We start from the raw sequence: 10,778 nt of genomic DNA, 5'->3' as shown, positions 1-10,778 counted from the left end.
AGCAAGTTCGTGACCGTTAATACTGTACGGATAACTAAGAATGTTTTTTTTTCTAGAAATGGACATAAAAACAGTTTTTGTTGGGTTAAGTTGCATTTGCCACTGATCACACCAGTTTTTAATTCTCTCTAAGTTTAGATTAAGTTCGGCCTGGTCACTCGGTGACTGTACATTTTTGTATAGTATGCAATCGTCAGCAAACATTCTTATTTGGGTAGTAATATTTTTTGTCAGATCGTTTATAAACACCAGTAACAAGAGGGGCCCCAAGACACCACCCTGGGGCACCCCTGATACCACAGGCGATAAACCAGATTGGTGGTGCCCTAGTTGGACATATTGTTCTCGGCGTGCAAGATAGGAACTGAACCACCGGGTGAGGGCAGAATTGTTAAAGGTACTATCGATTTTAAGTAAGAGGTTATTGTGCGACACCTTATCAAAAGCCTTTGGAAAGTCGAAAAATATTATGTCAGTTTGACCACGGGTATTAACTGTGCTAGATAAGTCGTGTACAAGCTCAATAAGCTGAGTAACGGTAGATAACCCTTTCCTAAAACCATGCTGACAGGAAACAATTAAATTATGTTCATCGAGATAGGTTAGCAAGTGCTTTGATACAATGTGCTCTAATATTTTTGAACAGGTGCTTGTATGCGACATAGGTCGGTAGTTGCTAGCGTGAGATGCGGAACCCCTTTTGTGTATGGGCACGATTTTTGCATGTTTACAAGCACTCGGAAAAGAGCCACTATTAACAGATGATTGAAAAATTAATGTTAAAAATTGTGATGACCATTCGGCATATTTATAAAGGAATTCATTGGGAATATTGTCAGGACCAGGGCTTTTTTGGTATTTATATGAAGCAAGAGCTCTAGAACGCCCTCTTCACTGATGCTTATATCCTGGATAGGAATCCTATCTAAGGAATCGCTGATGTTGAGTACAATACCATCATCGATTGTAAAAACTGACGAGAAGAAGGAATCAAACGCCTCTGCCTGATCCTTGCTACGTCTATGATTAGGCATAGTACTCGGCCTGGTCAAAGGATTCACGTACCTCCAAAATTTGTCTGGGGATTCTTTCAGAAATTGTTTCAACGTTGAGGTATAAAACTTATTTTTAGAAGTCTTCACACTTCGCCGGAGGCTTTTACTTAAAACCTGGATGTTCTTCTTTTTTTCAATGCTTGGATTGACAGAGCACGTCTTTCGCTTGCGTTTAAGCTTTCTTTTATCGTGTATTATATCGCGCGTAATCCAAGGATTGCGTTTTCTAACATTTTTACGACGTTTGGGAATGAATTGTTGGATGCAAAACATTATCGTAAAATGAAAAAAACTGCCTCAGTTTTTCTGTTGTACGAGATGTTCGGTACATTTCCAGAAATGAATAATATGACTGCTCCAGATGTTTTAGTATGGCTAAGTCGTTTGCGACACCAAAATTTGGTATCATAAGTGTTTCATCATTGTGCATGGCATTGACATACAGATCTAAAGACAATAAAACCATTTTATGATCAGAAACACTGTCCTCAATTTCACACATACCAAGAAACGGGAGCAGTGATCCAGATAAGAACATCAAATCAAGCACTGAAGAAGTGGTTGGACCCACAGGTGTACAAGATGAGACGACCTGAGTCAGATCGTAGCAGAAAGCGAGCTCTAGCAGCTGATCACCTTTAATGACTTCGCTTCCCTCTGAAGTGAGCGTCGACCAGTTAATTCCAGGGAGATTAAAGTCTCCTATAAGGATAATATCAGGCTTCAGATGGGAATCCATAAAGCTTCTTAAGCTATCAAGTGCATTCACTGGAGAGTTCGGAGGTCTATACATAGCACCAATGTATACCGAGCGATTACTGAGCGTGGTTTTAATCCAAAGAGCTTCGACGTCAATAGCATGCGGAAGAACACTAACTAATGTATTCTCTTTAATTAAAATGGCCACACCTCCTCCTTTTGTTTCACGGTCTCTTCTCACGATTTTTGTATCCGGGAGGAGTAACCTCGGCATCCAGTACATCTTTCTTCATGTTTCGGTCATTACTAAAAAGTCGGGATCGTGTTCTAGTACCACAGCCTCAAGATCCGCCATTTTAATCATAATACGTCTGACATTAATATTTATTAACTTTAACCGGTTAAAACTACTCTGACACCGTCAGTCGCCATCACGACGCCTGTCAGTTGTTTCGAAAGGTGTCTTACATATGTACCTCATATTAGTATCCCCATTCCAACCGTACACCACATCATTTATTTTCATTTTGTCAAAAATAAGCTTAACCTTGGCCCCCGTTTTTCTCTCCTCAGCACTAGACTCCCACTGCCTTCTGCGTGTCTCAACAACTAGTTTAGAAAAATCTTCGTTTATGCTGACCTCCTTACCACGCAGTTTAAAGCAGTTTCGTAGGATATAAGTCTCATCTCTGAAATCTGAAACTCTCAAGATAACGGGCCTATTTTTGCCTTCCCCCCTGTTTTGCTCCTAAGTGATGAATTCGTTCAACCGAGTTAATTTTAAGGTTTAGCAGCTTATCAAAAACGTCGACGTTAACCTTCTCACGTAAAACATCTTCAGTTTCATTCATGTCCTCTTTTATCCTTTTGATAATAAGATTATTCCGCCGAGAGCGGTTTTCGAGATCGTCAAGTCGCTTGAGGAGGGCATTCCTGTCGGTGCACGACTTAGTAACGAACTCATCAACTTTTTGACTAACAGTTGCTATTGAGGCTTCGGCTTCACTGGCAAACTTCTCAAGGCTAGCAAGCCTGAGTGGGGCTTCACCCAGAATTTCTAGCCTGTCCTCTATTTTCGAAAGCCTGCCTTCTACCCGAGCCTCAAAAGATGCTTGTTTTTTTTCGATTTTGGTTACTTTCTCCAGGACCGCCTTTTGTGTCTTAATTATTTCGTTAAGCTTTTCTTCAGTGATAGGCCCGGTATTTTCTTCAACATCACCCGAAAGTGACACTAGCAAGTTGGCAACGGCAAAACATTCAGGTAAACAACAAAGAAGAGTATGTGGACACGGCAACACCACTAAGCACAGGTAATCACTACGAAAACAGTATTTTCGATCACCAACCTGCACCAGAAACGGGAAAGTCGGTGACATTGTCACAGCGGTGCCGAAGTGTCCACTGATGCTTGCAGAAGCGAGCGTCCCTTTTAAAGCATGAAAGCCAGCGGGTCCGGGATGTGCTGGTGACGTCACGGTGCGGGAAGAAGATGCGCTGTAGCCATACTCTCCGTGTGGCAGCCGCCGCAGAAGATTGTCATCCAAGATTGTGCCTAGGACGTCGTTTGGCAGAAGCGAAGGCGATGCAGGCTGGCAGCGTCCATTTGCCGTGAAAGTTTCAGCAGCGCTGATCCAAAAGCATCCAGCTAGAGCCTGCACAAGGAACGGGAAAGTCGGTGACATTGTCACAGCGGTGCCGCCGTGTCCACTTTCGTCATATATTCAGGTCACGTGATACGAAATTTATAGTACCTGGGGCGCTAGCGAAACGGCCACGAGCAAGCTATGAGCGTGGCATGTTGTCATGTTCTTACATGACACGCGTTTCAGGATTATCATGTTTGCGCCAGTTATATATTTCTTCATTCATTGACGTCGCGTCACGCCAAATTTGGTACATGTGGAGCTAGCAAAACGGCCGTGAGCGCATCATGAAGGGCCCAATATACTCCAGCGTAGCGTTGACGCGCGCGCACGCTGGGCACAGCGACACTACGTTAGCAAAACGCGAACACTATAGTCTGACGCCAGGTGCGACCAGCGTCCGTTGGCGCAAATACGACACGCTGCATTCCGCGCCGATGCGTTACCCAGACAACACAGCACCTCACTCTTTTCATGACGGAGGGACACCGGACGCGCTGAAACGCGCATGCGTCAAAACAACGCAGCGCTGAGCGCGCCTGCGAGTATATGGCAGGACCAGCGCCTGGCGTGGCAACGCCGGCGTGATGCAATGAAATGAACGCCGGTGAGCACGCGCACCGCGTCACGTCGAATGTATTGGCGCCTTGACTGCAGCATGTAGCCATGTTTTCACATTTCATTCATTCATTTATTTATACTGTTAGCCCAGAAGTGGGCCGTTACAGGGTGGAAGTACAAACAATTATTTGCAAAAAAGAAGTACCGTACAGGTCTCGAGATAATTTCTCGGTATTATTGTAACCAGCAACTCGAAGTTATACATAACATACATAAATAGAACACACATGCGATGCAATACATACGCGCAGAACAGCACATGACGCATTTGAGGCGGCACTTTTGCACCGCGCTGAAGATTTGAAAGAGCCCTCGTGACCAGGGCGGCACGCGCCCTGGTCACGAGGGCTCTTTGGCCCGCCAAGGCCAAGCAGCCGAGCAGGACTGCCTCCCAGCTCTCTCGGGTAGGGGGTGTAGGGCAAGTGATTGGGGGGGACCGCCGGGTTAAAAGGGCATGCCCACACCATGTGAAAAGTATCCGCAAGCGGATAGGCACAGTGCGGGCATTCCCTGGAGAAAGCCGGATTGAAGTGCTTAAGTATAGCCGGGCACAATACTGTGTTGATGTAAAGGTGCAAGAGCCAGCGCTCGTCAGACTTAGTCAGGCCCGGCGCTGGTGGCGGAAATTGGAGCCTGTTCGATTTGTACAACACTGTAATTTCGCGAAAAGAGGTTACCGGATTAGGTTCTGAGTCATAGGCGATGAAAGGCGAGGCGGGTCCTGGAAATCAAGCGCACGGGCCGAGGCATCGGCAGCCTCGTTACCACCTAGTCCTGCGTGAGCGGGAGTCCAGATAACGAAACGTGTATTAGGGTGGTCCATGTAATCACAGCACTTAAAGATTTGAGCAGCGCGAACGGTGATACGACCTTTAGCAAGATTCTGACACGCGCTCCGCGAATCTGTAATAATAAACCGAGATGCAATCGGGGTGCACCAATTACGTACAATGAAATCACAAAGCACTGTTATCTGGAACGCCGCATTTTTCCACCCCCACATCCGAAACTTAACCGACCGCAGGCATTAACCCTACGCCTATTACAGACATACACGTACCCACACCTTGCCACGCTTCACGTTTATTAGATGCGGAGGATCTTATACTCGCGCCTTGTAGTGCGCCGTCCGCACCGCTTCTCGAACATTCGACAGCTGACGCGCGCGCATGCGCCGTCGCGCCGTCGCCCACTCTTCCACCATCTGTGCATCCCTTCCTCCTCTACACACCGCGCGCGCTTCACTCCTCCACCATCTGTGCACCCTTCCTCCTCTACACACCGCGTTCGACATCTACAATTCTCCTGATTCTCCAGTGGACGCGCATGTGGCGTCGCGCTTCGAGAATATTCAACAGCTGACAGTGCATGCGCCGTCGTGCTGTATATATACTCAAGGTCGGCGCTCGCTCGCTCAGTTGCCGCTCGTCGGTTGGTTTGTCCAAGGTCGCGGTGAAATGAATTCCAGCGAATCCACAAACACAATGATCGACGTCTCTTCGACCAGCGCCGCCCTTTCGCATACGTGTGTACGTGTTCACTCATTTAACACCCCCTCCTACAACCACGTTAACCAATTTAGCCATCGACCCAAGTAAGTCGCAATTTAACACCCCATTTCACAACCACGTTAACCAATTTAGCCATCGACCCAAGTAAGTCGCACTTTAACACCCCGTTAACCAATTATATGGTCCGCATCCTCCTCAGTGTTCCCCCGAGGGAAGCTGCGGGCAATTTTTTATCCTGATGCATACTCCAGCGACACATGCCCATCATGTGGACACACAGCGACACTCGCACACATGCTCTGGGAGTGTAGAACAACTCCTCCCGACTCTACCCCAAGCAAGTGGGAGAGGTCCCTGAGCAGCTCACTTCTCGCCGACCAGCAATGGGCCGTCCAGCAGGCCCATGAAGCGGCCACCAGGTACTCCCTGTCGGTCCCTACGTGGGAGACGCCCGCTACGCGCTAAGCGCGTCCTGCAGGACTGAAATAAAGTTTTTTTTCATTCCATTCCATGCGGGCTCCGCTGCGGCGAGAGCTATGGCGGCTTCCTCCGAATGAGTGATGTCCGTGGCTCGAAATGTAAGCCCTTGGACAGGCAAGTTTTGTTGGACTATGGCCACCATATACCACCCCCATTGGTGAGGGCCGGACGCGTCCGTATAGAAGACTCCAAGACGGGACCCATAGCGTCCCTGCAAAGCTGTAACCCACGCAGTTCGCCTGCCTTCATGAGTCCCCCTAGCCATGTTTTGGGGTAGATGCTCTAAGCCAGTCATCTGGCATCGTGGTCCACTCCTTTGCATTGTAGGTGTAAAAGATATGGAGGCGGCGTAAGAGACATCTCCCAGCGTGCGACTTGGTAAGCCGAAAGTACTGGTTGTTGAGATGGGCCTCTTTGAGGTCCCCATACGAGTTGCTCATGCCCAGCTCTGCAAGACGTTGGTTAGACGTCATGATCGGGGGGTCTAGGGCACGCTTGTATATTTTTCTGAGAATGCTGTCCAGCGTGTTCTCATCGTATTAGCGCAAACGTAGGTAGGGTGTCGAATAAAGAATTCGACTGGTCACAAAAGCGTTGGTGAGGCGTAGAGCATCACGGCATCTGAGACACATTCGCTTGTTCGAGACTCGGCGGACCATGCGGCCCGCCTGATCCCCGACCGTACGTAATTTGCGCAGAGTGGTATAGACTTTCCGGTTCTCGTGTATAAAGAGCCCTAAGACGAGGATTTCTTCGTGTTCCGGGATAGGCCCGGTGCGCAGGGAAAGTATGATTTGAGTCGTGTCTTTTGGTTTAGGGCGAAGATGCACGTACTCCGATTTCGTGGGGGAGCATTCGAGGCCGCAGCGATAAGCGTAGTCATCCACGACCGATGCTGCTTGCTGCAGGCTGGCCTCAATGCTGCCAATGTAACCGTGTGTTGCCCACAGCGTGATATCGTCAGCATACAGAGCGTGCTGTACACCGGGGATATCTTTCAGCAGTGGGGGGAGATGAGCCATGGCGATATTGAACAGAAGAGGAGAGAGGACAGCTCTCTGTGGTGTCCCTCGAGTACCTAGAAGATACGGACCGTGCTCCTTGTCTTGAATGCGGAGGTACGTCTGCCGTTCCATCAAGAACTGACGGATGTACCTGAAAGCATTACGCCCATAGTCTCTTTGGGACAGATGGGTAGGAATTATTTCGTGGGTAACGTTATCAGAAGCTCCCTTGAGATCCAAGGCGAGGACTACCTTGTCGTCACTGGGATGTTCTACCGGTTTAATAACGTCACGGTTGAGTGGCAGGAGAATGTCCTGAGCAGAGCGATGTGAACGGAAGTCGTACATAGTGTCGGCAAAGGTTCGACGGGCCTCGAGGTAATCGGAAAGCCTATCCCTGTCCATTGTTTCTATAAGCTTCCCCACACACGAGGTTAAGGAAATGGGTCGAAGATTTTCGATATTTATTGACTTGCCCGGTTTGGGTATAAAAGTTTAAACCAGGGCCATTTTCCAATTAATCGGGAGCGGTTAGCCCTCCTCCCTAATTCGATTGAAGTAGTCGAGGAGGTGAAGGTATGCCAGGTCTGTGAGGTTGGCTAAAAGCTTAACCGTCACTCAATCACGACCCGGCGCTGTTCCTCGCTTCATTTTGGATAGGGCCGCGTTCAGATCGTGGAGTTCAAAGCAACAATCCAAGTCTGCGTTCTCTGAGCTTGCATATGAGTACGCCGGACCGACGGGGTCCTGCCGGCCACAGAGATATTTATCCCTAAGAGCCTGTGCCAATTTATCCGCGTCACCCGCGTAGGCGTAGAGCACGCGTTGAAGATGCTTTTGCGTTTCTGTGTGGGTTTGGGTGGGTTCGATGAGGGCCCTGAAAAAACGCCACGTGTTGCGGTTTGACATATGCTTATCAGCATTGTTACAGCGCTCTACCCAATTGGAGTCAGCGAGCTGGGCCGCGTACTCGGCTGCGTCTTGGGTGAGGGCTGCGAAGCGGATTTTGAGCTGACGATTATGCTTCTGTCGGCGCCATCGGCGGACGAGGCTATGCCTAGCCTCCAGTAGATGGAGGAGATGTTCATCTACAGCCGGCGTGGCCTCTGAGAGCTTAACCGTCTGCTCAGTTCAGCGAAGTGACGTCACAAGGTGCTGAGTCCAACTGGCCTAGCCTTGTTGAGCTATGGAAGTCGGAGTCGTGTACTCTGAACGGAACTTCGTCCAGTCCGGAAGTTTCGCATGTTGGTGGGGACGGGTAAGAGGATCCGTCCGAATTGTCGTGAGGAGAATACAGTGGTCACTGCCGAGAGTTTCCTCAGGGTTGAGCCAGTCTGCATGCCTGATATGCTTGGTAAGTGTAAGGTCAGGACAAGTGTATCGACTTACAGAGTTACCAATGCGGGTTGGGTGTGCAGGGTCGGTTTGGATGGTGAGGCCCAGGGTAGAAATAAGCTCTGCCAACTTTCTACCATGCCGTTCTTCCTTATGGTAACCACAGTTGGGACTAGGGGCGTTAAAGTCACCTACAATGACTAGCGGTACCCTGCCTGCCACTGCAAGGGCTTTGCTAAAGACAGCATTATAAGTTACGTTACGGAGTTCGGGCGAACTGTAGATGTTGAGGAAGTGTAGGGACGCGTTATGCTTCCTAAGTGGGAGGATAGTCACCATAACATACGAATAAAGCGGATCGCAGTTGAGATCTACCTGGTTGGTGGTGTAATTTCTATGCACGCAGAGCGCGGTTGGCGCATCCCTTTGATGCACGGTATAATTTGTGAGGGCAGCGTGCTCGCCCGGCTCCTGGAGGGCCACTACCATATGCAAATGTGGATAGGTTTCTAAATGGAGCCGGAGAGCAGCCTGCTTAGTGCGTGCCTTAAATCCCCGGCTATTCCACTGTAGGATTGTAAAAAGATCCGAATTAGCGCGGCGGCGGTGCGATCTAGGGCCGTTGCTCGCCATCGTTGGAGCGTACTCTAGGGGGGGGGGGGTCTCCACGAGGGCAAAGAGGCTCACTGGGGCTCCGCTGCTGGATCCGGTGCTCACTTCAGAGGTCGCAGTCGAACTGTTAGCCTGCTCGTCTACCGCAACCACCTGGGAAAGGGGCCAGGATGCTTGAGAGTTAGACACCCGCTAAAGCTTAGACCGGCGGGTGTTAAGAGCAAGTTGGGGCAACTGGGCAACTATCATGCCCGGGATGCGGTCTAAAACGGTTTGAATTGTGGCAGCCAACCTATCCTCAATGGTGGTCACCATGGACGCCTTCTGGGCCTCTAAGCTGCTAAGACGTGCCTCGATCGGTGCGAGGAGCCCCACGTTGTCCCCATGTTGAGAGGGGGCACTATCCATCGCCTCCAGCGCATGCCCGGAGGATGTCGGAGTAGGTAAGGGTGAGCGGTTCGCAATCGCCTCCGCTGTCTGCGTTAACGAGGCAACTTGGGCCTGTAACTCGCGGAATTCAATTTGTTCTCAGGTGCGAGCAGAAGGGGTACGCGGTTTGGGTCGGGGGATCATGGAGAGTGGGGACGGGGAGGCTGCCCCGCCTGAGCCACTCACCTGGGGTCCCTGCCGAACGCGGGTGGCCCACGATGAATCCCCCTGACCAGCAGATTTGTGTCCTGGTGACGGCGGGTTCGGTTTGGGCGGGTCGGGCGAACCCTGCCCCACAGTAGGCCCCTTGTCTTGAGATCCGTCCGGAGTTGGGCCTCTCCGGGAAGGCCCGAGAGCAGCCGCACCAGGGTGCTGGGACGGGACAGGGTTGGTGGTAGAAGGCTGAGCCCCTTGCGGCGGTGCCCGGAGAGCACGATTTTTGTGGCTTCCCTGGGCACCGACGTTTTCTCTTCTTGGGGCCGGCTTGACCTTTCGATGGAGCATTGTGCGGCTTGGGTGGCAGCGCCCTGTAGCGTTCCTTACAGCACCGGTTCCCGGTGACGCGGGGTCCAGCACACAGAGTGCACCTGGGCGTGCATTCGTGAGGAGCGCGGGCGCCATCCGTGAGTGGCACCGCCTTTCCGTACATGCCGCAAATGTCTGGTTTAGTGCTGGGACAGGCATCGGATTGATGCCCAACGGAGCCGCACCGACTGCAGGATGGCACAGTTTCATTGTAAGACTGCACCGGGATAAGCAGGGCGTCATAGGAGACGTACCAGGGCTTCACCATGCCGGGAAAGTTGTGACGGACCTTATTAGAGGTGCCCAGTCGCCGGACGTGAAGGATCTCGCCGTCGAGCCAGTAAAGCCTTTCAGCACCGTCACTACTCCATAACATGTGTCTTGAGTGTCCGCACGCAGGTACCCAAACAAGGGCACTGGTCCGACAGGTGAGGGAACCGCAAACTCACCGATAAGTTTGTCCGCTAAATGCGGGTTCGAGGCGTACACCAAGATGATATTTTGGTCCCGAACTATCACAACGGTGACCAGCCGCTTCGCGGTCGCTCCGAGGTGGGCGATGAGCACGCTACAGGCCCCGTTTTTAAAGAAAACGGCTGCGAGGGACAGCTGGGTCCTGGGCTTGAGCACAACGACGAAGTCCATTGCTTTCGGCTTTGGCAGGGGTGGAGGCTGCCACACAGGCCTCATGTGTCCCCGCTGCACGCCCGCGGAGCGCGTCGCAGGCGGTGAAAGTGTTGAGGAGCAGGCTCCAGCATCAGCGTCGGCAGCTGCGGCCAGGAACGCCGCATTGGCGGAGGCCACCATGTGTGCGTTGCTCGCCTGCTCTCGGCGAGCGACCGCGGCAGCAAGCGCGGTGCTCTT

At 51.0% G+C, this 10,778-nt stretch overlaps 1 protein-coding gene across 1 annotated transcript; it reads right to left on the bottom strand.

Annotated features, from left to right (window-relative positions):
• Window positions 1-1,503: 1,503 nt before the first annotated feature.
• Window positions 1,504-10,261, bottom strand: LOC142814729 (uncharacterized). The gene is made up of 2 exons (XM_075893953.1): window positions 9,576-10,261; window positions 1,504-3,406 (listed from the first exon to the last, which is right to left on the bottom strand). The coding sequence occupies exons 1-2, from the start codon at window positions 10,180-10,182 to the stop codon at window positions 3,372-3,374; spliced, it is 642 nt and encodes a 213-aa protein (XP_075750068.1). The 5' UTR covers window positions 10,183-10,261; the 3' UTR covers window positions 1,504-3,371.
• Between the last annotated feature and the right edge of the window lie 517 nt (window positions 10,262-10,778).

The sequence above is a fragment of the Rhipicephalus microplus genome, chromosome 4 (assembly GCF_043290135.1).
Source record: "Rhipicephalus microplus isolate Deutch F79 chromosome 4, USDA_Rmic, whole genome shotgun sequence".
NCBI lineage: Eukaryota > Metazoa > Arthropoda > Arachnida > Ixodida > Ixodidae > Rhipicephalus > Rhipicephalus microplus.
The sequence above is the reverse complement of the archived record's forward strand: the minus strand, read 5'-3'. Positions and strand labels throughout refer to the sequence as shown.

Coding starts and splice junctions, on each gene's coding strand:
- LOC142814729 (XM_075893953.1), bottom strand. CDS start 10,182: ATGGTGAAGCCCTGGTACGTCTCCTATGACGCCCTGCTTATCCCGGTG. Junction 3,407..9,575: donor GCGTTCGGCAGGGACCCCAG/GTGAGTGGCTCA, acceptor TTCCTTGTGCAG/GCTCTAGCTGGATGCTTTTG.